Source organism: Hyla sarda, chromosome 6 (assembly GCF_029499605.1).
Source record: "Hyla sarda isolate aHylSar1 chromosome 6, aHylSar1.hap1, whole genome shotgun sequence".
Taxonomy (NCBI): domain Eukaryota; kingdom Metazoa; phylum Chordata; class Amphibia; order Anura; family Hylidae; genus Hyla; species Hyla sarda.
Genome location: NC_079194.1, coordinates 266,544,293 through 266,571,069, shown reverse-complemented (window position 1 = coordinate 266,571,069; position 26,777 = coordinate 266,544,293). Strand labels below are relative to the sequence as shown.

At 43.9% G+C, this 26,777-nt stretch overlaps 1 protein-coding gene across 1 annotated transcript in view; it reads right to left on the bottom strand.

Moving 5' to 3' along the window:
• Positions 1–25,240, bottom strand: part of RCOR2 (REST corepressor 2) — a 288,691-nt gene extending 263,451 nt beyond the window's left edge. The window contains exon 1 of the mRNA XM_056528491.1: positions 25,089–25,240. Within this exon, the coding sequence (XP_056384466.1) occupies positions 25,089–25,206 (118 nt within the window). The 5' untranslated portion in view covers positions 25,207–25,240. The remainder of the gene's footprint in view (positions 1–25,088) is intronic.
• Positions 25,241–26,777: the final 1,537 nt, after the last annotated feature.

Here is a 26,777-nt window from a genome sequence, read left to right as displayed (position 1 = left end):
GGAGGTACGCAACTACAACTCCTATCATGCCGAGACAGCTGTTTGCTGTCTGGGCATGCTGGGAGTTGTAGTTTTGCAACATCTGGAGGGTCACAGTTTGGAGCTCCCTGTATAGTGGTCTCAAACTATAGCCCTCCAGATGTTGCTAAGCAACTCACCGACTTCCGTAGGATACATGGAGCCAGCCGCACGACATAGTCGCCCGCTAATCTCCGCCGATTGTCGCTTCCGCCGCCATGGATGGTTAAGTGGACTTAGTCCCCGGTCCTCTGTCGTTTCCCAGTTCTGCCCCACCTATTGTGGGTGGGCAGAACGGGGAAATCGAAAGTTAACCCCTCCCCCGCCACCGATCTTCTATTGGTCTATACGACGAATAGCAGGGATAGGAGCTAGGGTGCCACCTCACTCCTATCGCTTTAGGGGGGATCCTAAGTGTCTCGGAAAACCCTGATCCCCATGATTTTCCGGGTCATCATAGACCCGTATGACCCGTAATTGTGCAAATCGCAGGTTTGAATTCCCCTTCGATCGCCGACATGGGGGGTCTGATGCCCCCTAGGCATTTTCACAGGATGCCTGCTGAATGATTTCAGCAGGCATACCGGTCCGATCCCCGTCCGGCGGGGACCGGAATTCTCCATGACGTACGCATACGTCATGGGTCCTTAAGTACCAGGGTGTCATGACGCACGCGTATGTCAAGGGTCCGTAACGGGTTAAGGACCAGGCCCATTTTGGCCATCCGATCACGGATGTCTGCCATTACCGGCAGGTCCCTGGCTGCTGATAGCAGCCGGGACCTGCTGCGCATGACGCGAGCACCGCTGTTGCATAACTACATCTCCCAGCATGCCCTTCAGCGATCAGTACATGCTGGGAGTTGTAGTTTTGCAACAGCTGGAGGCACACTGGATGGAAAATACTGAGTTAGGTAACGGAACCTAACTGAAGGTTTTCCAACCAGTGTGCCTCCAGCTGTTGCAAAAGTACAACTCCCAGCATGCATGGTCTGTCAGTACATGCTAGGAGTTATAGTTTTGAAACAGCTGGAGGTTTGCCTGGAGGTTTATTTTACTGCGTATGGGTCGGTAGGAGGGCTCATTTTTTTTGCGCTGTGATCTGAAGTTTTTAACAGTACCCTTTTTGTATTGATCGGAGTTGATCACTTTTTATTCATTTTTTCATGATATAAAAAGTGAACAAAAATACACAATTTTGGACTTTGGAATTTTTTTGTGCGCACGCCATTGACCGTGCGGTTTAATTAACAATATATTTTTATAGTTTGGACATTTCCGCACGCGGCGATACCACATGTTTATTTTTATTTACACTTTATTTTTTTTAAATGGAAAAACGGGGGGTGATTCAAACTTTTAATAGGGGAGGTGTTAAATGATCTTTATTCACTTTTTTTGCAGTGTTATAGCTCCCATAGGGAGCTATAACACTGCACACACTGATCTTTTACATTGATAACTGGTTTCTCATAGGAAACCAGTGATCGATGATTCTGCCGCTTGACTGCTCATGCCTGGATCTCAGGCACTGAGCAGTCATTCGGCGATCAGACACCAGGAGGCAAGGTAGGAGACCCTCCTCCTGTCTAACAGCTGTTCGGGATGCCGCGATTTCGCCGCGGCGATCCCGAACAGCTCCCTGAGCTAACCGGCATGGTTTCACTTTCACTTTAGACGCAGCCGTGTCTAAAGGGTTAATAGCGTGCGGCACCACGATCACTGCTGCGCACTATTAACCATGGGTCCCAGCCCAGCCCGCTATGCGTTATAGAAAGGGAAAGGACTCAGGACGTACCAATATGTCCTTGGTCCTTAAGGGGTTAAAAGGCTTTAGACAATGCGTTTCGCAAGGGGTCCTTTGCTTCATCAGGTCTAAATAAAGCCTTAGGTTTAAATACCTGCATATTCTGAGGCGCCCCAGAGAAGCATCACCTTTACCAGGGTTGGACAAGCACCTTGCAGAGGTTCTCCAGCACCTACACCACTATAGACCAGACCGATACCACGGGACAGATGCTTGGCAGCCCAGAGGAACATCCAGAGTGCATGCACAACAAGGTGAGTTTGCTAATCACACTTTTGCTCAACCAACCAACCTTTGTACGTCGTAATTCATCCAATCAGAATTACCGTCGTTTACGGCACTTAGATAGCGCCCCCATTGTTCCCTTTTTTTTTCTCTTTTGCACAAACATTTTACACTAACATGCTGGTGTTTCCCCATACTTTTTATTTTCACAAGCGGTAAAAGGAAGAAAAAAAAAAAACGTACGGAAATACCCCATATGTTGGTATAAAACGCTCTGCGAATGCACAACAAGGCTCAGAAGTGAGAGCGCACTATGTACATTTGATGCCTAAATTGGTGATTTGCACAGGGGTGGCTGATTTTACAGCGGCTCTGACAAACGCAAAAAAAATATCCACATGTGACCCCATTTTAGAAACTACACCCCCTCACGGAATGTAAGAAGGGGTATAGTTAGCCTTAACACTCCACAGGAGTTTGACGAATTTTCGTTAAAGTTGGATGGGAAAATGAAAAAAAATATATTTTCTCAATAAAAGGCTGGTTTTACCCTTAAGTTTTAATTTTCTCAAGGGAAAACAGGGGAAAAAAAGCCCCCCCCCCTAAATTTGCAGCCCCATTTCTTCTGATTAAGAACATACCCCATATGTGGATGTAAAGTGCTCTGCTGCTGCACTACAATGCTCAGAAGAGAAGGAGCGCCATAGGGCCTTTGAAGAGAGAATGGACCCCCCCCCCCCCCCACATGTGACCCCATTTTGGAAACTAAACCCTCACGGAATGTAATAAGGGGTGCAGTGAGCATTTATGCCCCACAGGTGTCTGACAGATTTTTGGAACTGTGGTCCATGAAAATGAAAAATGTAATTTTTCATTTGCTCAGCCCACTGTTCTAAAGATCTGTCAAACGCCAGTAGGATGTAAATGCTCACTACACCCCTTATTAAATTCTGTGGAGGGGTGTAATTTCCAAAATGAGCTCACATGTGGGGGGAGTCCACTGTGCTTGTAATTTGGGGTTACAAATTTTGGAGGTAATTTTCTCCTATTACCCCTTGTACAAATGTAAAATTTGGGGGGAAAACTGCATTTTTGTGAAAAAAAAAAAATTCTCTTTGTTTGCACATCCAAATTTAACAAAAAGTTGTAAAACACCTGTGAGGTGTTAATGCCCTCTGTACCCCTTGCTACGTTCCTTGAGGGGTGTAGTTTCCAAAATAGCATGCAATGTGTTTATTTATTTATTTTGCTGTTCTGGCACCATAGGGGCTTCCTAAATGCGACATGCCCCCCAAAAAATTTTTCAGCAAAATTTGCTTTCCAAAAGCCTAATGTGACTCACCTTCTGAGCATTGCAGTTCACCCGCAGAGCATTTTATGTCCTAACATGGGGTGTTTCCATACTCAGAAGAGATGGGGGGGTCACAAATTTCAGGGGGCATTTTCTCCCATTACCCTTTGTAAAAATGGTAAGTTTGGGGGGGAAACTGCACTTTAGTGGAAAAAAACATTAATTTACACATCCGACTAACGAAAAGTCGGCAAACACCTGTGGGGTGTTAAGACTCACTGGACCCATTGTTACGTGCCTTGAGGGGTGTAGTTTCCAAAGTGGTATGCCATGTGGGGTTTTTCTGCTGTTCTGTCACCACAGGGGCTTCCGAAGTGTGACATGCCCCCAAAAACCATTTCAGAAAAACTCACCACCAAAGTTCCATTGTCGCTCCTTCCCTTCTGAGCCCTCTACTGCGCCTGTCGAACACTTGACATACACTAGGTATTTCCATACTTGAGAGAAATTGGGTTACAAGTTTTAAGAGGATTTTTCTCCTTTTACCGCATGTAAAAATTCAAAAACGGGGTCTACAAGAACATGAGTGAAAAAAAATGCAGATTTTGAATTTTCTCCTTCACTTTGCTGCTATTTCTGTGAAACACCTAAAGGGTTAACAAACTTAATGAATGTCATTTTGAATACTTTGAGGGGTGCAGTTTTTATAATGGCGTCAATTATGGGCTATTTCTAATATGAAAGCCCTTCAAATACACTTCAAACCTGAAATGGTCCACGAAAAATTCTAATTTTGTGAAATTGTGAAAAATTGGAAAATTGCTGCTGAACTTTGAAGCCCTCTGATGTCTTCCAAAAGTAAAAACATGGCAACTTTATGATTCAAACAAAGTAGACTTCCCTAGCATCCCTCAGCAGCACAATGTGGAGTGTCTCCGCCCCTGTGAGCCAATTAGGACTGGGGATTTTTTAATGAAATCAACACGAAAAAAAAAAAAATAGGTACCTCCCCTACAATGGACTATAAAGCGCCCTTGCTCACATCAGGACAGTGAGTTTTATTCGGTCCTTTTGTGAGCATGGATGCCGAGATCCCTTGCTAACTTTTTTTTTAATCTTTCTTTCAGGTCCTCCTTGTGATACAGTGCAGGCCGCCATTTTCCTGTAGCCGGAGGTCGGCCGCAGCTCTAGTGCTAGATCCCGTTTCCGGTTGCGGGCACCATTTTGCCATAGTCCGGGGACCTGTGTAAGCACGGTGTCACTTTCGGTGCTCCGGAAGCTCTTTCTTTCATTAAGGCGCAGCGATTTTTTCAGGGAGTTCTTCATTTTTTTTCATTTGGAATCCAGACAGGATTTAATATTAAGAATGTTATTCATGTTATTCTTATTTCTGTGGGGGGTGGGGGGGGGGGGGGTTATGTTCTGTATCCTTAATTTGTAAGTTGCTGGCTGTGTCCCGGAAGTGGGCGGAGCCAATTTGAACACAGATTAGCGCCTATTGAAACCCCTCCGTATATAGGCTCAGTCTCTTGGAGCCAAATAGTGATTGTTTTTCTTCCAAACAAAATAGCAGTACACCGGAATACACAGAATACCAAACGGTTATAGAAGAAATATAAGCTCCAGAGGGTTTACTTTACTTTTTTTCTTGATTAATGTATTTTAGATGTCCTATGGACTCTGGGGGATCAGGAGGCCGCCGAGATCCTCACGGCAAATCTTCCCATAAAAGACGACATTTGGAGTGTAACTCCAGTAAAGGTCCCCCTTCCGGATGGATATGACTACCCCAGCTGTACATCTTGTCACCCTAGGTTACCACCGAACCAAGAACCATCCATGAAAGATATGTTTCTGTGGGTGAAAGTTTGTGGTCAGTTCCATAAAGTAATTAAAAGGACTCTTTAACGCTGGCTCCTCCCCCAAGTAAGAGTGCAGATACCTCCATCGTACACTCTGAAGAATTCAGGGTTTTAGATGAGATCGAGTCATCTAGTTCTGAGGATGATGAGATTCAAGGGAAGACTCATTTCCCTGTGGAGAAATTCTCTAGATTCATCAGGGCGGTACAATCAGAGGGTACCCCTGCTGATCAAGAAGAGGTCCCTACTACTACTGAAAGGGACCCAGAGTATTCTCGGAATAATCTCGGAGTAATATCGGAGTAATATCGGAACTCATGAAATCCGAATGGATTAACCCTATAGGTAGCAGAAGAAACAAAAACTGAACTTATTCCAAGCGCCAGATCCCTTGAGGTAGTCAGTTCTCTGTATCCCAGGTCACAACGTGCCGGAAGCTAGTCCTAATTAAATAGTCACGTGTTTTAGGACTAGCTTCCGGCACAGTGTGACCTGGGATACAGAGAACTGACTACCTCAAGGGATCTGGCGCTTGGAATAAGTTCCGTTTTTGTTTCTTCTGCTGCCTATACCATTACCGGACCAGATGCTGCCTGGGATCGGGGGAATCAAGCTGCAGGATCCCATTCTATGATATATGCGATATCAGATGTTGTGCTCTGAGCGCAACACCACAGGGTGAGTGTTATTACCAGCATCTACCTACCTGTGCCTAACGTACTTCACCAGGGGCGCTATTGTGTTCCTTTTTTTCTCTTTTTATCTTTGAATGGATTAACCCGGAAAAGTCACCAGTCATTAATAGACGTTTCAAAACCTTCTATCTTTTGGAGCAGGGTAAATGTAAAGAATGGGTTAACCCCCTGAAGGTTGACTACACAATAGCGAAGCTCTCAAAAAGGACAATCATCCCGTCAGACAACGGATCAAGCTTAAAAGGACTCCATGGACAGACGTATGGAGGTAACCCTCAGACGTTCTTACACGGCCTCGTCTAGTCAATGTGCTGTGGGCAGGGCCTCATTTGAAGTGCTTAAAGCCAGGATGATATAGATTCTGGAGTTAGAGGAGATATTCTGAGGTCCTTTAAATAGATCAATTTAGGAATGGATTACTTATGTAATCTTGAATTTAACCCGACTAAACTATTTGGTCCCAAGCTAGATACCATCATGGAAGAGCTTTCCGATTAGAAAGGAAAAAATTTGCCTCTATCGGACAGATCCTTTCATGGTTGCTACAACCAGTCTAGAAGGGAACCGTTCTCCACAAAGGGCCAGACAGGCTAGAAGCTCAGGACTTGGCAGAGGAGCCACCTCTACCAGAAGAGGATCTTCTAGAGCCAGAGGCTCTATAAAAATAAAAAAAAATAAAAAAAAAACACAGAATTCTGACAATGCCAGTAGGTGGTCGTCTCCACTATTTTCTCCATTCTTGGCAAGAATTAAAAGATATTTGGGTCCTAAATATTTTAAGCAGTGGTTATTTTCTTCCCCTCATGTGTCAACCTCCAGAGAGGTTCCTAATCTCCTCCATTCTGAGGAATCCAAAAGAGGATTTCCTGGAGAGGTCGGTTTTAGAGCTCATCACAAATGCTGCTGTAGAACCAGTTCCCCTAGAGGAAAGGGCCAAGGGAGTTTACACCCCTGTTTTCTTAGTACCCAAGCCAGAAGGGAGATAGAGAGTTATAGATCTAATGTTTCTCAACCGCTACATTACAAAGACAAGATTTTGCATGGAAACGATAAAAAAATCGGTCAAAAGGATTCTACAGAAGGACGATTTTATGGAGTCTTTAGACCTCAAAGACGTTTATTTCCACATACCGATTTACCAGGGTCACAGGAAATTCCTGAGAATTGCTGTTACCATCGGGGGGGGGGGGTCCTTCATCACCTCCAGTTCCGTGTGCTCCCGTTCAAGGTGGTTTCCTCAATGATGGTGCCCCTCAGAGTCCAAGGTATAAGGATAATCCCCCTACTTGGACGACTGGCTTATATTAGCCAGAACTCAAGAGCAACTTCATCTTCACACCACCATGACTCTGGATTTACTCCACAAGCTAGGTTTGGTGATAAACTTAAAAGAATCACATCTTACACCAACCAAGATAACCTTTTTGGGTTTCTGCATCGACTCCCACAATATGAAGATCTATCGCTCTCCAGTGAGGAAGGACAGGATATCCAGGGTACATCAATTCCTTTGTGTTCCTCGCAAGGTCCCTTTAAGGATTCTTATGGAGATTCCTAGGTCTCCTCTCATCCTCGGCAGAAGCTGTGCCTTGGGCACATGAGGCCACTTCAGGCAGAGATCCTTCATGCATGGAACAGAAGGATTTCCTCCCTAGACTCTCCTCTCAGACTCTCTCCCGCAGTTCGCATGTCTCTAAAATGGGCAATTCCCCAAGACGGTATGTCTCTTTTAGACCCTCCTTGGTTGCTCTTAATGAAAGACGCCTGAGGACTAGGATGGGGAGCCCATGTACTAGGAATAAAGGTATCCAAGAGATGGAGTTTTAGAGGAAACCCCCTTTCCTTCACTATCAAAGAACTAAGGGCAATCTACTATGCACTTCATTTCGAACCCTTTCTTCTGGGGAGAGCAGTCAATGCGAGAGCAGACATGTCGGCTGTCTATTACATAAACAAACAGGGAGGAACAAGATCTGTTCTGCTACCTCAAGAGGTAGCAAAGATCTTCCGTTGGGCAGAAACATGGATACTCAGGTTATCCACATAAAGGGAGTTCAGAATATCCTTGCAGATCACGCGAGCAGAGACCTGACAATTCCTGGAGAATGGGCCTTAAATCAAGAAATATTTTGTTCAACTTGTAGACAGTTGGGGTCTTCCAGAAGTAGATCTGATGGCCACAAGAGCCAATCGGAAACTGGACAAGTTCTTCTCCCTTTATCCGGCAGACATGCCCTTTTGGGTAGATGCCATGACAATTCCTTGGAATTTCGGTCTGGCATACATATTTCCGCCAACTTCCATGATACCCAGGGTATTGATGAAGATCAGACAGGATCAGGCTTCAGTGATTGCCATCATACCATACTGGCCCAAGAGATCCTGGTTCTCCCATCTCATTCAGATGAGCAGGGGAATATATTGGAAACTTCCCCTCAAGCACAATCTATTGTTCCAGGGCACTCAACTCTGCCACAACCTCAGAATGCTCAATCTAACTGAATGGAGGTTGATAGGTCCTTATTGACAGCTAGAGGGTTTTTGGACCGCACAGTAGACATGATCTCTCACTCTAGGAGTTAGGCGACTAACAAGACCTACGCCAGGATCAGAAACGTCTTCCTCAAGTGGTGTAATAGGAAGAACATTGATTCCTCTACTCCTTCCATTCCTTCGATTCTGGAATTCCTACAGGATGGGTTTGATAAGGTATTATCCCATAACTCTTAAGGTACAGCTAGCAGCTCTATCTGCATCTCTTCAGAGACGACTGACTCAAGAGCCGGTGATAAGATCCTTTATTAAAGCTATCAATAGAATTTGTGCAGTGAGACCTGTTGCTCCATGGGACCTGGCGTTAGTCTTGGAACAACTTTGTGTTCAACCATTTGAACCCCTAGAGGAGGTGGAACTTCGGTTCCTCATTCTGAAGGTAGCCTTACTATTAGCAGTCACTACTGCTAAAAGGGTTAGTGAACTCCAAGCCCTTGCTTCCTCTGAACCTTACATTATGTTCTTACCTGACAAAGTCCTTCTAAGATTTCTTCCATCATTTATGCCAAAAGTTCCTTTTGCTAATATTGACCAGTCCATTTCTCTCCCACAGTTTATTCCTGAACCTGGAACCGCTCAGTTTGACTTGGCAACCCTAGATCTGGTAAGGTTCTTAAGTGTTTATTAAGAAAGAACTAAACCCTTCAGAAGATCTGAGAATCCCCTTATTTTGCATCAGGGGTCTAAAAAAGTTGCTAAGGCATCTAAACCTTCCATCTCCAGATGGATCTGTGAATGCATAAGATTATGCTATACCACCAAAGGGTTGGTTTCACCGGAGTTCACTAAAGCCCATTCCACTAGGTCCATCTTGACTTCTTGGGCAGAGCGGCAACTTTGAGCTCTCCCCTGACATTTCTTAAACATTATAAGGTGGACACCTTTCTGTCTAGTGAAACTTTCTTCGCTAAGACCATCTTAAGCTCTGCTATGTAGAAGTGCCCTCCCTAGGGGTTATTCTTGCTACATCCCCACATTGTGCTCCTGAGGGACGCTAGGGAAGACTAAATTTAGTAAGTAAATCTGTTTTCCCTTAGTCTCCTCAGCAGCACAAGCTACCCTCCCTAGTCAGTTATTTGTACTTTATAATTTACTCACTGTCCCGATGTGAGCAGGACGCTTTAGGGGAGGTATCTATGTTTTTTATTGATTTCATTAAAAAATCCCTGGTCCTAATTCGCTCACAGGGGCAGAGACACCCCACATTGTGCTGCTGAGGAGACGAAGGGAAAATAAATTAAATTTAGTCATATTGTATTTGTGAATCAAAATATAATTTGGAATGTCTATTTTCCTTTCAAGCAGAGAGCTTCAAAGTTAGAAAAATGCTAAATTTTCTTAATCAAATTTTTGAATTTTTTCACCAAGAAATGATGCAAGTATCGACAAAATTTTACCACTAACAAAGTAGAATATGTAACGAAAAAACTATTTCAGAATCAGAATGAAGAGGTAAAAAGGATCCCAGTGTTATTAATGCTCAAAGTGACAGTGGTCAGATGTGCAAAAAACACTCTGGTCCTACAGTGAAAATTGGTCTGGTCCTTAATGGGTTAACCCCTTAAGGACGGAGCCCATTTTCACCTCTAGGACGAAGCCCTTTTTTGCAAATCTGACCACTGTCACCTTAAACATTAATAACTCTGGAATGCTTTTAGTTATTCTGATTATGAGATTGTTTTTTCGTTATATATTCTACTTTAACATAGTGGTAAATTTTTGTGGAAACTTGCATCCTTTCTTGGTGAAAAATCCACAAATTTGATCAAAAAATTAAAAATTTTTCTAACTTTGAAGCTCTCTGCTTGTTAGGAAAATGAATATTCCAAATAAATTTTTTTTTTGATTCACATATACAATATGTCTACTTTATGATTGCATCATAAAATTAACGAGTTTTTACTTTTGGAAGACACCAGAGGGCTTCATAGTTCAGCAGCAATTTTCCAATTTTTCACAAAATTTTCAAACTCGCAATTTTTCAGGGACCAGTTCAGGTTTGAAGTGGATTTGAAGGGTCTTCATATTAGAAATACCACATAAATGACCCCATTATAAAAACTGCACCCCCCAAAGTATTCAAAATGACATTCAGTAAGTGTTTTAACCCTTTAGGTGTTTCACAGGAAAAGCAGCAAAGTGAAGGAGAAAATTAAAAATCTTCATTTTTTACACTCGCATGTTCTTGTAGACCCAATTTTTGAATTTTTACAAGGGGTAAAAGGAGAAAATGTATACTTATATTTGTAGCCCAATTTCTCTCAAGTAAGGACACACCTCATATGTCTATGTAAAGTGTTGGACGGGTGCAGTAGAGGGCTCAGAAGGGAAGGAGCGACAAGGGGATTTTAGAGAGTACGTTTTTCTGAAATGGTTTTTGGGGGGCATGTTGCATTTAGGAAGCCCCTATGGTGCCAGAACAGCAAAAAAAAACACATGGCATACCATTTTGGAAACTAGACCCCTTGAGGAACATAACAAGGAATAAAGTGAGCCTTAATACCCCACACGTGTTTCACGACTTTTGCATATGTAAAAAAAAAAAAAAAAAAAAAAAAAATTCACAAAAATGTTGGTTTTCCCCCAAATTTCACATTTTTTAAAGGGTTAATAGCAGAAAAGACTCCCCCCCCCCCCAAAATTTGTAACCCCATCTCTTCTGAGTATGGAGGTACCCCATAAGTGGACCTGAAGTGCACTGCGGGCAAACTACAATGCTCAGAAGAGAAGGCGTCATATTTGGCTTTTTGAGAACAAATTTTGCTCGGGGGGCATGTCGCATTTAGGAAGCCCCTATGGTGCCAGAGCAGCAAAATAACCCCCACATGGCATACCATTTTGGAAACTAGACCCCTCACAGAAAGTAATGAGGGGTACAGTGAGCATTCCCCCCCCCCCCCCCACTGGTGTCTGACAGATCTTTGGAACAGTGGGCTGTGCAAAATTTTTCATTTCCACAGACCACGTTCCAAAGATCCATCAGACACCTGTGGGGTGTAAATTCTCGCTGCACCCCTTATTACATTCCGTGAGGGGTGTAGTTTCCAAAATGGGGTCACATGTGGGTGTGTTTTTTTTGCGTTTGTCAGAACCGCTGTAACAATCAGCCACCCCTGTGCAAATCACCTCAAATGTACATGGCGCACTCTCCCTTTTGGGCCTTGTTGTGCGCCCTCAGAGCACTTTGCGCCCACATATGGGGTATCTCCGTACTCGGGAGAAATTCCATTACAAATTTTGTGGGGCATTTTTCCCTTTTACCTCTTGTGAAAATGAAAAGTATAGGGCAACACCAGCATGTTAGTGTAAAAATAATTTTTTTTACACTAACATGCTGGTGTAGACCCCAATTGATCCTTTTCATAAGGGGTAAAAGGAGAAAAAGCCCCCCAAAATTTGTTAGGCAATTTCTCCCGAGTACGGCGATACCCCATATGTGACCCTATTATGTTGCCTTGAAATACGACAGGGCTCCAAAGTGAGAGCGCCATGCGCATTTGAGGCCTGAATTAGGGACTTGCATAGGGGTGGACATAGGGGTATTCTATGCCAGTGATTCCCAAACAGGGTGCCTCCAGCTGTTGCTAAACTCCCAGCATGCCTGGACAGTCAATTGCTGTCCAGAAATGCTGGGAGTTTTTGTTTTGCAACAGCTGGAGGCTCCATCTTAGAAACACTGCCATACAATACGTTTTTAATTTTTATTGGGGAGGGGGGGGGGGGGGAGGCAGTGTACATGTGTATATGTAGTGTTTTACTCTTTATTTTATGTTAGTGTAGCGTAGTGTAGTGTTTTTAGGTTACATTCACACTGGCGGCAGATTACACTGAGTCTCCCGCTTGGAGTTTCGAGCTGCGGCGAAAAATTTCCCGCAGCTCAAATTTGTAGCGGGGAATTCACTGTAATCTGCCGCCAGTGTGAATGTAGCCTGTACATTCACACGGGAGGGGGGTCAAAACTACAACTCCCAGCATGCACTGACAGACGATGCATGCTGGGAGTTGTAGTTATGCAACATCTGGAGGCACACTGGCTGGAAAACCTTGAGTTAGGTTCTATGACCTAACTCAGTATTTTCCAACCAGTGTGCCTCCAGCTGTTGCAAAACTACAACTCCCAGCATGTACTGATTGCGGAAGGGCATGCTGGGAGATGTAGTTATGCAATGGCTGGAGGCACGCAAGTACAACTTCCAGCATGCCAAGACAGCCTTATGCTGTTCCTGAATGCTGGGAGTTGTAGTTTTGCAAGATTTAGAAGGGTTCAAGTTGTAAATCACTGTCCAGTGGTCTCAAAACTGTGGCCCTCCAGATGTTGCAAAACTACAACTCGCAGCATGCCCAGACAGCAAACTGCTGTCTGGGCATGCTGAGAGTTGTAGTTTTGCAACATCTGGAGGGCTACAGTTTGAGACCACTTAGTGATCTACAACCTGAACCCCTCTAAATATTGCAAAACTACAAGTCCCAGCATGCCCACACAGCAAACTGCTGTCTGGGCATGCTGGGAGTTGTAGTTTTGCAACATCTGGAGGGCCACGGTTTAGAGACCACTGTAAACTGTGGCCCTCCGGATGTTGCTAGGCAACAACTCACCTAGCAGGACCCGGAAGTATTGCTGCCGCCGCACGTGGGGAAGGATCGCGAACGGGGATCCGGGATCCAGGTAGGGACCTCCGGCGCCGACCTTCCCTGGACGGTTCCCCCGTTTTGCCCGGACACCGATAGGTGAGAAAAGCGGGGGAACCGAACTTTAACCCCCCCTCCCCCGGTCTGCTATCGGTCGGCCGACCAATAGCAGGGATAGGAGGGGTGGCACCCCTGCCACCAAACTCCTATCCCTTTAGGGGGATCGAGGGTGTCTCGGACACCCCCGATCCCTCTTATTTTCCGGGTCACCAGTGACCTGTATGACCCTGTATCACCGGGTCTGAATTGACCTGCGATTTGCACGCATCGCGGTCATGGGGGGGGGTCTCAGGACCCCCCTCAGCGATGTGCCGGGATGCCTGCTGTTAGATAACAGCAGTCATCCTGGTCCGATCACCCCTACCGGTGACGCTGCGCTCCCGGAACCCCGCGACGTACATGTACGTCGCCGCACGCCAAGTGACACTTCGCGGCGCCGTACATGTACGTCGCTCGTCGTGAAGGGGTTAAAGGGGTATTCCAGGCAAAAAAAAAAATAATTTTATATATCAACTGGCTCCGGAAAGTTCAACAGATTTGTAAATTACTTCAATAAAAAAATCTTAATCCTTCCAATAGTGATTAGTTTCTGAAGTTTTCTGTCTAACTGCTCAATGATGATTTTATGTCCCGCGAGCTGTGCATGATGGGAAAATATCCCCATAGGAGCTGGACAGCTCCTGGGACGTGAGTCATCAGAAAGCAGTTAGACAGAAAACAGCAACTCAACTTCAGATGCTGTTTTCTGTCTAACTGCTTAGAAGTAATTTACAAATCTGTTTAACTTTCCGGAGCCAGTTGATATATAAAAAAAAGTTTTGGCTTGGAATTCCCCTTTAAAGTATAGCAGCAAATTTTCCAAATTTTCACGAAAAATAAATAAATAATTTTATCTGACATTTTCAGGGACCAGTTCAATTTGAAATGGATTTCAGGGGCCTTTCTGTAAGAATTCCCCCATAATTGACTCCATTATAGAAACTGTACCCCTAAAAGTATTCAAAATGACATTTAGAAAGTTTATCCTCTAGGTGTTACACAGGAATAGCAGCAAAGTGGAGGAGAAAACTCAAAATCTCCATTTTTTACACTAACAGGTTCTTGCAGCCCCATTTAGCAAACCTATGCTACTCTGGATAGTTCCTGACACGTACAGAGGTGTCAGCAGAGAGCACTGTGGACAACACAAAAGAAATAAAAAAAAGTTAAGAATTTCCTCTATCATACAGCTGCTAAAAAGTACTAAAAGGATTAAGATTTTTTAACTCCTTGGGGACACAGCCCATTATAACCCTAAGGACGGGAGCATTTTTTTGCAATTTGACCACTGTCACTTTAAGCATTAATAACTCTGGGATGCTTTTACTTTTCATTCTGATTCCGAGACTGTTTTCATGACATATTCTACTTTATGTTAGTGGTAAATTTTTGTCGATACTTGCATCATTTCTTGGTGAAAAATTCCAAAATTTGATGAAAAAACTGAAAATTTTGCATTTTTCTAACTTTGAAGCTCTCTGCTTGTAAGGAAAATAAACATTCTAAATAAATAATATTTTGATTCACATATACAATATGTCTACTTTATGTTTGCATCATAAAGTTGACATGTTTTTACTTTTGGAAGACATCAGAGGGCTTAAAAGTTCAGAAGCAATTTTCCACAAAGTTTTCAAAATCGGAATTTTTCTGGGGCCAGTTCAGTTTTGAAGTGGATTTGAAGGGCCGTCATATTAGAAATACCCCATAAATTACCCCATTATAAAAACTGCACCCCTCAAAGTATTCAAAATGACATTCAGTAAGTGTGTTAACCCTTTAGGTGTTTCACAGGAATAGCAGCAAAGTGAAGGAGAAAATTCAAAATCTTCATTTTTTACACTCGAATGTTCTTGTAAAGCCAGTTTTTGAAATTTTACAAGGTAATGGGAGAAAAAGCCCCCCAAAATTTGTAACCCAATTTCTCTCGAGTAAGGAAATACCTCATATGTGTATGTCAAGTGTTCGGCGGGCGCAGTAGGGGGCTCAGAAGGGAAGGAGCGACAATGGGATTTTGGAGAGTGAATTTTGCTGAAATGGTTTTTGGGGGCATGTCATATTTAGGAAGCCCTTATGGTGCCAGAACAGCAAAAAAAAAACAAAAAAACACACATGGCATACTATTTTGGAAACTACACCCCTCAAGGCACGTAACAAGGGGTCCGGTGAGCCTTAGCACCCCACAGGTGTTTGACGACTTTTTGTTAAATTCGAATGTGTAAATGAAAAAAAAAAATTCACTAAAGTGCAGTTTTTTTTCCCCAAAATTACCATTTCTACAAAGGATAATGGGAGAAAAATCCCCTCAAAATTTGTAACGCAATTTCTCCCGAGTACGGAGATACCCCATACGTGGCCCTAAACTGTTGCCTTGAAATACGACAGGGCTCTGAATTGAGAGAGCTCCATGCGTATTTGAGGCCTGAATAAGGAATTTGCAATAGGGGTGGACCCGGTTACAAGGATGGGGCTTGTCTCCACCAAAACCCTACAGCAGTGTTTCCAAAACAGGGTGCCTCCAGCTGTTGCAAGACTCCCAGCCTACCAGGAAAGTCTATGGCTGTCCGGCAACACTGGGAGTTGTGGTTTTGGAACAGCTGGAGGCGCCGTTTAGGAAACACTGCCGTATGAGACATTTTTCATTTTTATTGGGGGGGCGGGGGCGACGTGTAAGGGGGTGTATGTGTAGTGTTTTACTTTTTATTATTTGTTAGTGTAGTGTAGTGTTTTTAGGGTACAGGCGGGGGTTCACAGTAAGTTTTCCGCTGGGAGTTTGACATGGGGGGGGGGGGTTGGGCACCCCAAACCTTCAGCTATGGCAAAATGACAACTCCCAGAATGCACTGACAGACCATACATGCTCGGAGTTGTAGTTTTACAACAGCTGTAGGCACACTGGTGGGGAACCACTGAGTTAGTAAACAGACTCTAGCTCAGTGATTCCAACCAATGTGCCTCCTACATTCACACAGGCAGGGGTTCACAGTAAATTTCCTTGAAGGAAACCCACTGTAAACCCGCCCCTGTGAATGTACCCTGTACATTCACATGGGGGGGGGGGGCGCCCCAAACCTTCAGCTGTGGCAAAATGACAACTCCCAGAATGCACTGACGGACCGTACATGTTGGGAGTTGTAGTTTTACAACAGCTGTAGGCACACTGGTGGGGAACCACACACTGGTGGGGAACCACCAAGACTCTAGCTCAGTGATTACAACCCATGTGCCTCCAGCTGTTGCAAGACTACAACTCCCAGCATGTACGGTCTGTCAGTGCACTCTGGGAGTTGTAGTTTTGCAACAGCTGGATGCACACGGTTTGGAATCACTGAGTTAGGAAACAGACTAGCTCAGTGTTTCCCAACCAGTGTGCCTACAGCTGTTGCAAAACTACAATTCCCAGAACGGCCAGACAGTCAGGGATGCTGGGCGTGTAGTTCTGCAATATCTGGCCCTTCAGATGTTGCAGAACTACAACTCCCAGCATGCCTGGACAGTCTGGGCATGCTAGGAGTTGAAGTTATGCAACAACTGGGGAAGAACAGTGGTCTCCAAACTGTGCCACTTCAGATGTTGCAAAACTACAACTCCCAGCATGCCCAGACTGTCCAGGCATGCTGGGAGTTGTAGTTTCGCAATATCGGAAGGGCCAGATATTGCAGAACTACACGCCCAGCATCCCTGACTTCTGGGCATGCTGGGAGTTGAAGTTTTGCAACATCTGGAGGGCTACAGTTTGGAGATCACCATATAGTGGTCTCCAAACTGTGCCACTTCAGATGTTGCAAAACTACAACTCCCAGCATGCCCAGACAGTCAGTGCATGCTGAAAGTTGTAGTTTTGCAACATCTGGAGGACCACAGTTTAGAGACCACTACACAGTGGTCTCCAAACTGTGACCCTCCAGATGTTACAAAACTACAACTCCCAGCATGCCCAGACAGCCTTTTGCTGTGTGGGCATGCTGGGAGTTGTAGTTTTGCAGCTTTTAGAAGGCCACAGTGAAGATCACTTATTGTGACCAATGGCAGGGGATAGGAGGGGGTGGCAACACTGCCACCTCGCTCCTATGCTTTAGGCTGGTCGGAGCTGTCTCTGACAGCTCCGATCAGTCTTATTTTCCGGGAGATGGGGTCACCAGTGACCCAATTTGCCTGGATCGCGGCAAATCGCAGGTCTGAATTTGCTGCAATCGCCAATATCAGCAGTCATCCCGGTCCGATCACCGCCCGGCGAGCGGCAGTCATCGGAAATGCCGAGGGCGTATGGATACGCCCTCCGTCCCCAAGGAGTTAATAGAATTAAATCAAACTTTCTGGCACCAGTTAAAAAAAAAAAATTCCACCAAAGTACCCCTTTAACACTCCACAGGTGTTTGACGCATTTTCGTTAAAGTTGGACGTGGAAAGGAAAAAATTTGATTTTTGTATTTTACTAAAATGCTGGTGTTACATAGTTACATAATTAGTACGGTCGAAAAAAGACATATGTCCATCAAGTTCAACCAGGGAATTAAGGGGTAGGGGTGTGGCGCGATATTGGGGAAGGGATGGGATTTTATATTTCTTCATAAACATTAATGTTATTTTGTTCCAGGAATGTATCTAATCCTGTTTTAAAGCTGTTAATTGTTCCTGCTGTGACCAGTTCCTGAGGTAGACAGTTCTCATGGTAAAGAAGGCGTGTCGCCCCTTGAGACTAAACTTTTTCTTCTCCAGACGGAGGGAGTGCCCCCTCGTCCTTTGGGGGGGTTTAACCTGGAACAGTTTTTCTCCATATTTTTTGTATGGGCCATTAATATACTTATATACGTTTATCATATTACCCCAAATTAATAAATTTCACAAGGGGTAATAGGAGAAAGTAGCTAAAATTTGTAACCCCATTTCTTCTTATCACTATGGAAACACCCTATACGTGGACATAAAGGGGGAGATTTATCAAAACCTGTCAATACGAAAAGTTGCTGGATTACCCATAGCAACCAGATTGCTTATTTTATTTTTCAGAGGCCTTGTCAAAAATGAAAGATCTGATTGGTTGCTATGGGCAACTCAGCAACTTTTTCTCTGGACAGGTTTTGATAAATCTCCCCCAAAGTGCTCTGCAGGCACACAACAGGGCTCATTAGAGAAGTATCGCCATTGGGCTTTAGGAAAAATAATTTGGCTGGAAATTAAGATGAGGGCCATGTGCTACAAAGCCCCCATGGTGCCAGAACAGTGGACCCCCCCCCCCCCCCACATGTGACCCCATTTTGGAAGCTACACCCCTGAAGCAATGTAACAAGGGGTGCAGTGAGCATTTAAACCCCACTGGTGTTTGACACATTTTTTTGGAACAGTGGGCTATGCAACTGAAATTTTTTTTTTTTTTTTTTTTTTTTTACGGATCACTGTTCCAAAAATCTTTCAGTTACCTGTGGGGTATCAATGGTCACTGTACCCCTTGGGAGTTTGTGTTTCCAAAATGGGTCACATGTGGGTGTTTTCTTTTGCATTTATGTCAGAACTGCTGTAACTATCAGCCATTCCAATGCAAATGACCAATTTAGGTGCTCTCTCAGTACTAAGCCATGGTGTGCACCCGTTTTTCCTTTTTAGCTCTTGTGAAAATGAAAAATATGGACCACCAGCATGTTAGTTAAAAATAAAATTATTTTATGTACCGTATATAATTTTTTTTTAACACACGCTGGTGTAGCCCCCAACTTTTCCTTTTCAAAAGGGGCAAAAATTAGAAAAAGCCCCCCAAAATTTGTAAAACAATTTCTCCCAAGTACGGTAATACCCTATTTGTGGCCCTAAACTGTTGCCTTGAAAAACGGCTCAGGAGGGAGAGAGCGCCATGTGCATTTGAGGCCTAAATTAGGGATTTGCATAGGGGGCAGACTCTGAAGCAAGCATGGCGCTTGCCTCCTTCACCAAAAATATCCTATGGCAGTGTTTTTCAAAAAGGGCACCCCCAGTTGTTGCAAAACTACAACTCCGAGCATGCCTGGACAGTCAATGGCTGGGAATTATTTTGCAACAGCTGGAGGCTCACTTTAGGAAACAGTGCCATACAAGGAGTTTCTCATTTCTATTTTGGGGGGGGGGGGGGGGGGAGAAGAGAGAACTGTGTAAGGGTGCGTGAATATGTAGTGTTTTACTCTTTATTTTGTGTAAGTGTTTTTACAGTATGTAGACACGGTTGGGTTTAGGAGTTTCCCCACTACAATTTTGAGCAACAGTGGATTTTCTGCAACTGAAACTCAGAGAAGGAAACTTACTGTCAACATGTCAGTGTGAGCTAGCTGTTCCATAACTACAACTCCAAGTATACCCTGAAAGCCGAAGGGCATGCTGGGAATTGTACTTATGCAACAGTTGGGGGCACACTTTTTTAAAGAAAAAAAAAGTGCCTCCAGCTATTGCATAACTACCTTTTGACTGCATGCTGGGAGTTTTAGTTTGGCAACATCTGAAGGACCGCAGTTTGGAAACCATTGGTCTAAGTGACCCACAGCAGTACAAGGTGCTGCCCAAAAAAAAAAGGGTCACTTAGACCAGTGAGCTCTAAACTGTGGCCCTTCAAATTTTGTTGGCCATTGGTTGTCTGGGCATGCTGGGAGTTGTAGTTTTGCAACATAAGCATAGCCACTGTTTAGAGACCACTGCACAGTGGCCCTCTATATGTTGCAAAACTACAACTCCCTGCATACCGACAGCAAATGGGCATGCTGGTAGTAGTAGTTTTGCAACTGCTAGAGGGCACAGTTTGCACCGGGTCACTCACCACTCACCAACGAGGTCGATCACAGTTGCTTGACAATCGCCGCTGCTGCAATAGCTCCCCCGCTTGCCCAAACTAACATGGGTGGGGGAATTTACCTTTGAACGTCCACTCCCGACCAACCAATCGTAGGGACGGCGCCCTTGTCTGACAGCACCAATCACCCTTATTTTTCGGGCCACCAGAGACCCGGAAAAGCTGTGAATCGCCAGTCAGAAGTGACCGGCCAATCATGGACCCCCCAGGGCGATATGCCAGGTGGCTGTTAGCTAACAGCATCCAACCCAGCCCAATCACCGTGTCCGGAGACGCAATGATCCTGGAACACCGCTCCATAAGTGTACAGCGCTGTGCACTAAGCTAGTCCTAGCAGTGCTGTACATTTATGGCGCATGTCCTTGAAAGGCAAGGAGAAAAAAAAAAAATTAGATATTTTCTATATATATATATATATATATATATATATATATATATATATATATACACATATATATATATATATATACACACACATATATATATATATATACACACACATATATATATACATATATACACATACATATATATATATATATATATATATATATACATACACATACACATACACACATATATATATATATATATATATATATATATATATATATATATATATATATATATATATATATATATATATATATATATATATATATATATATATATATATATATATATATATATATCTCATCTCCAACCTCACTCTCCCCACCCCCTCCTCTCCAGGATCATGGTGCGCTGGCTTCCTCTATCAACCCATACTATCTGCAACTGCCCCCTACTGCCAGTATGGTAACTGAGACAGACATTCCTCATACATTATCCCCTGTGTCCTGTGTCTACCATAAATCATCTCTCCCTGTGTCGTGCAGTTGCAGTGATACAGTACAGAGATGTTTTAGACATGGCTGTATAAACATTTATCAATAATAAATAAAATTACAGTACACTATGCAACACATATGTACATTTACAGGGATGACCATGGATCCACAAGATTTGACAAGAATCCCTGTTCAGGCCCCCTTCCCCAATGAGCTTAGTCGCACTTCCTGCAATCAATATGCCACTGGTGTGAGAGGTCATATAGAAACAGGCCTGTCACTTACACTAAAAGGCAATTTGAATATAGGGAACAAGGAATAAGATAGAATAGATACTAGAAAGCAAGATGGATATTGGGTTTAAAATACAAATAAATAGTATATAAAGGCAGCTGCAAACAAAACTCCAGAAGGTTATTTTAGGGGCTTCCAGTTCTTCAAAAAATAAAAAAGTGTTTTTTTTTGTTTTTTTACAGACCAGACAGATCTATGTAAAACATGCTGGCTAGTAATCACATAGATAGGCATCCTGATTAGGGTAGAAATCCATGTGTTTGCCATCGAAACAACCCCAATAACAGAATCACAAGGAGAAATCTCTGAAACAAATCTGCCATGTGAATTTACCCTAAGGCCATGTTCACACCTCAGAATTTTTGTGCGGAATGCCGCATGTAGATTCCACTGCAGCAGAGTCCTGTTGATTTCAATGGGATTCTGCAGCGCTGTGCACACGGCGGAATTTCCACGTCCATGAACATGTTCATTCTTTCTGTGAACTCCGCACAGAATGCATAGCAGTCTATGAAACGGCACATTCCCGTGTGGTCCTAGTATTCCAGAGACCCGCAGTCTCTGGAATGCCCGAACAGAGATTATTTTTTTGTGCAGACATTCTGTAGTGTGAACACAGCCTAAAACTACTAAAATTCAAGTTTTATTTCTTGATCACTCTAAAATCCTATAACTGTAAGGTACCAAAAACAGTAGCAAAGGACCACATAATATTTAATAGGATTTCCAACAGCCTTGTACTGCATCACCTACCCTAGCATAGCAGCAACTAAACCCTACAAAAGTGTCACCACATTTTAATACTGCAATTGCAGTACAATTGGCAAGTATCTGGCAATGTAGTCCAGCTCGCTCCACCCGTACACCCCCGACACAGATACGCACCCAGCCCGGTGCACACAAATCCAAATGCAAGAACGGCAATCCAGCGTGGGTAAGTAGAAAATCCAGACTTTATTAACTCACGGTAAAAACGGTACAAGCAACCAGCAGATCAGACGCGTTTCAGGCGCATGCGCCCTTCGTCAGTGATGTCAGCCCTCTGCACAGGTGTCAGTTAAATACCGGACAGGTAATGGGCGGATAACTTACTACCAATCAGAGCTCCTCTGAGTCCGCTGACACCGGTGCAGGGGGAGGATACTGATACAATACAAAATATAAAACACAAGTAAAAGTACAAAAAAATTGCTAAAACAGTACACTAATGGGCGATGTGGACATAGATGGCATAGATACCTCAAAGACTCCAGGGAGGTTCTGAGAGCATTTGAGCACTTCATGTGGAAAAAAGAATATAGTTTGCTCACCTGTGACATTGTCTCATTGTACACCAGCATTCCATGGCATATTGCCATGGAGGCGCTGGTGTACCATCTGGACAACCACAGTGGATACACTGTAAATTTAAGAGTTAATTAAAATGAGTACATGGTATCTCATGACACATAATTATTTCTCTTTTGATAGAGTCTTTTTTATACAAGTGAGTGGTGTTTCCATGGGCGCTAGACATTCGCCATCCCTTGCAAATTTAACGATGTCATATTGGGAATCTAAGTACCTTTTTTCAGCCTCCAATCCTTGTGTCCCATGTGCAGTGGTACGGCAGATTCATAGATGATCTTCTCCTTGTTTGGCAAGGTGATATGTCTGCCGTACCACTGTACCTGGAATACATTAACAATAATTCTTTCAACCTACAATTTACCCACCATTCTGATTTATTCAAATATTTCTTTTCTTGACCTGCAATTGAATTGAGTGCCAGACCACACTATTGCTGTCTCCACTTTTCGTAAACCCACTGCGGGGAATACTATCCTCAGGGCGGACAGCAATCATCCCCCACATACAATCAGGGCCATCCCCATAGGAGAATTTACACGGATCAAGAGGAACTGCAGTGATCCCTCTGTCTGTGAGTCTCAAATAGGAGAGGAGTCGCGGTGACTCACAGACAGAGGGTATCCTGCACATATTCTATCTAGAGCCAAAAACACAGTTGCCAAAGAAAAATCGCTCCCTTTTGATTTCTCCATCTAATAATCAAATACAATCACGCGGCCCAGACTTTCAAAATAAACCGGTCATTGCGCTTACCTATTCACCTCAATTCACACAGGTCAAAAGCATTATCAATAGACCTCTTCATTTTCTTAGACAGGACGAGACTATAGCTAAAATTCTGTCCAAAGGATGCCACATAGTCCCAAAAAAAAAAAAAGCCAAAACTTTGAGAGACATGCTATCTCCTAGTTTAGTGCTGTCAAATACCGGACAGAGCACAACCTGGTTGAGTAATAAGGGATTCTATAAGTGTGGTGGCAGGATTTGCAGAACTGCACTGTAATTATGCTAAGTTGTGTACACATTTTTCTGATGCAGAGCAAATTAAAAATTATGGCATAAAAGATTATATTAACTGTAATCATTACAATGTAATTTATGTCATTGAATGTTCACAGTGCCAGCTAAAATATGTAGGTTCAACCACTAGAAAATTAAAAGTTAGAGCACTTGAACATCTCATTGACATATCTAGTAATGCTATTAGAAATCGCTCAGCAGCGTCTTTGCACTTCAAAACCGTTCATGGTGGAAGCACCAATGGTTTTCAAATATATGTAATAGAGCGTGTTCACACAGGACCTCGTGGTGGTTGCATGCTGCGAAAATTGCTTGAACGTGAAGCATATTGGCAATTCACCTTGGTTACAAGTGCACCCAAAAGGTTAAATTTAAAAAGGGAATTGCTATTTCACTATTAACACCGCATTGCAACCTACACGATTAGAAATGCAGTTTGAAAGAATGTATAGTTTCACTTCATATGACATATTGTTTCCATGTTTAATGCATGATTTTATGACAATGCTTTATGCCACTGTTTTCCCAAATGCTTCCTAGCCATCTATGTCCACATCGCCCATTAGTGTACTGTTTTAGCAATTTTTTGTACTTTTACTTGCATTTTATATTTTGTATTGTATCAGTATCCTCCCCCTGCACTGGTGTCAGCGGACTCAGAGGAGCTCTGATTGGTAGTAAGTTATCCGCCCATTACCTGTCCGGTATTTAACTGACACCTGTGCAGAGGGCTGACATCACTGACGAAGGGCGCATGCGCCTGAAACGCGTCTGATCTGCTGGTTGCTTGTACCGTTTTTACTGTGAGTTAATAAAGTCTGGATTTTCTACTTACCCACGCTGGATTGCCGTTCTTGCATTTGGAATTGAAGTACAACCCTTGCCCTACCAAAGAGCTGCAAAGGTAGCATTTAACCATTGTGCTGTCCTCATCTTATTGAAGACGTGTGCAGTAGTAGCATTCAGTCTCTATCCTACCAGAAAACAGCTACCCATCTCTCCTGCTAGAGGTCCGTTAGGACGTCCTCAATACATTTCCTGCCAGGGAACAGCAGGACAGTACAAAATCCCTCAGCTTCCAATGAACTACACAGCAGCCTTTAACCCAATTTCTTCCAGGGGGCTAAAAGGCAAACCTTATCTGCTTTTCTTCCAATGCAAAGCCACAAGTCAGCTTAAACCTATAGGAAACCCTTAAGCCATTTCCTTAAGGGTGTTGTAAAGCATACATTAACCCATTTTCTCCAGGGCTACTGTAAGGAAATACTACATGGTTACCCTACCAAATAAGAACAGTTGACTCCTAGTATTGAAGCCATACTGTTGCTATTAAACCAATGGCACAGCATTGGAGCCCTAGGAAGCAGCCTATTTTCTTAACCAATATTCTCTTTAGATGGACAGTAAACAATTTTTAACTCTTCTCTATAGATTTAGAGCAACTTCTCTTTAACCCCTACCATGCCAAAGTAATGCAAAGCAGGTCCTAATCCTTTTATTTCCAATGAAGCTATTAACTTTCTCCACCAGAGCACCCCCTGCAAGACAACTAGACTATGTAGGAAGCCCCAAGCCCATCATTTTGGTAAACTCCTGAAACCTCACCCCTTGGTGCTTCATCCTCACTGCTGTCCTCCTCGGAATTGCTTCCCAAGCTGTCTGGCTTGGCTCGGTTAGGACAGACAATTGCAGTGGAGCCTGGAGACTTCATCACGGTAGGCATTGCTGGTTCCTTTAACCCTTCAAACCTTGACAGAATGCCTAATCACCTTGACAAACCTGCACACAAAAAAAAAATTTTAAAACCACACACACACACACACACACACACACACACACAAGACATTGAATAAAGTTCTAGGAAGTAATTTAATTTCAACGCACCTTTGACTTTACAGATAAATATAGGGCAATACATTTATTGGGGTAAATAAGGAAGCATTATTAGCTTCAAATTATTTTACTGAAGAATAAAAAGAGGAATGAAATGGCAAAGTCAGGAGGCTACTGAATCCCATGAATGGTAGACATCTAGTAACACAATTTATGTTTACAAAAGTTGCTTTCTTTAAAAAAAAAAATTTTTTTTTTTATTATATAAACACAAATTTTTTATTCCACCCACCCCCACTCAAAAAGGCTCAGTGCAACAAATCCTGGAAACAAAGAAACCAAGAGACATTGCATTGAGGGAGGAATAAAGGGTCATGAGAGTTGCTGGACTCGGCTAGAGTACAACCATTCTGGACAGGTTATATTAGCAGAAGTAGATGATATACCTGGAGCTCTGCCTTTGAATTGCACAGAAAAAAGTTTACTGAGGCAATATATTCCTTAGAAGCAAGCACAGGGAATGAGATGGATGTGATCCCTGAGCTGCTCAGTCACAATGAAAACCAGCCTACTCACAAATCTAGATCCGGCGTATCACTCCGCCGCTTAGACTGCTGTGTCTCTTAACATTTGCTGCCGGTGCATTGCCGTGGAATGAGATTTGCCATAGAATGAGATGGTCCGCCTCCATCACATCCTATTGGCTCTCTGATGTCACGTGACATATTTAAACTTCACGCATCGATGCGCACAGTAGTCTCAGTTTGGCTATTACAGGGAGAGGATCTCCTCATCCTGTGATAGCTGAAGCTGCACGGAGCTCTCATGGCCTCTGTGGCCCGACAGAAGTTCACACATGTACGCAGCTCATACGGCTGCCTCATATACACTTACTCTATTATTACATGTACTGTTGATCCACAGCGCTATCGGGATTCCTATGCCCGATGGCGCTGTCATCAGTGTGCGTCCCCGCGAGCGCCCCACGCCCGCAGCTCTACTCCCCGTCCCCCGCAGCTGTACTCGCTCTACTCCCCGTCCCCCGCATCTCTACTCCCCGTCCCCCGCATCTCTACTCCCCGTCCCCCGCAGCTGTACTCGCTCTACTCCCCGTCCCCCGCATCTCTACTCCCCGTCCCCCGCAGCTGTACTCGCTCTACTCCCCGTCCCCCGCATCTCTACTCCCCGTCCCCCGCATCTCTACTCCCCGTCCCCTGTGAACGCTCAGGGAGCGATCCACAGCGATATGGGGATTCCTACGCCCGATGGTGCTGTCATCAGTGTGCGTCCCCGCGAGCGCCCCACGCCCGCAGCTGTACTCCCCGTCCCCCGCAGCTCTACTCCCCGTCCCGTTAACGCTCAGGGAACGGGGAACAGAAAGTAGAGCATCGGGTGCAGGTAAAGTAGGACTGCGCATGCGCAGCACTACGCGAATAACTTTACCTGCGCCCGATGCTTTAC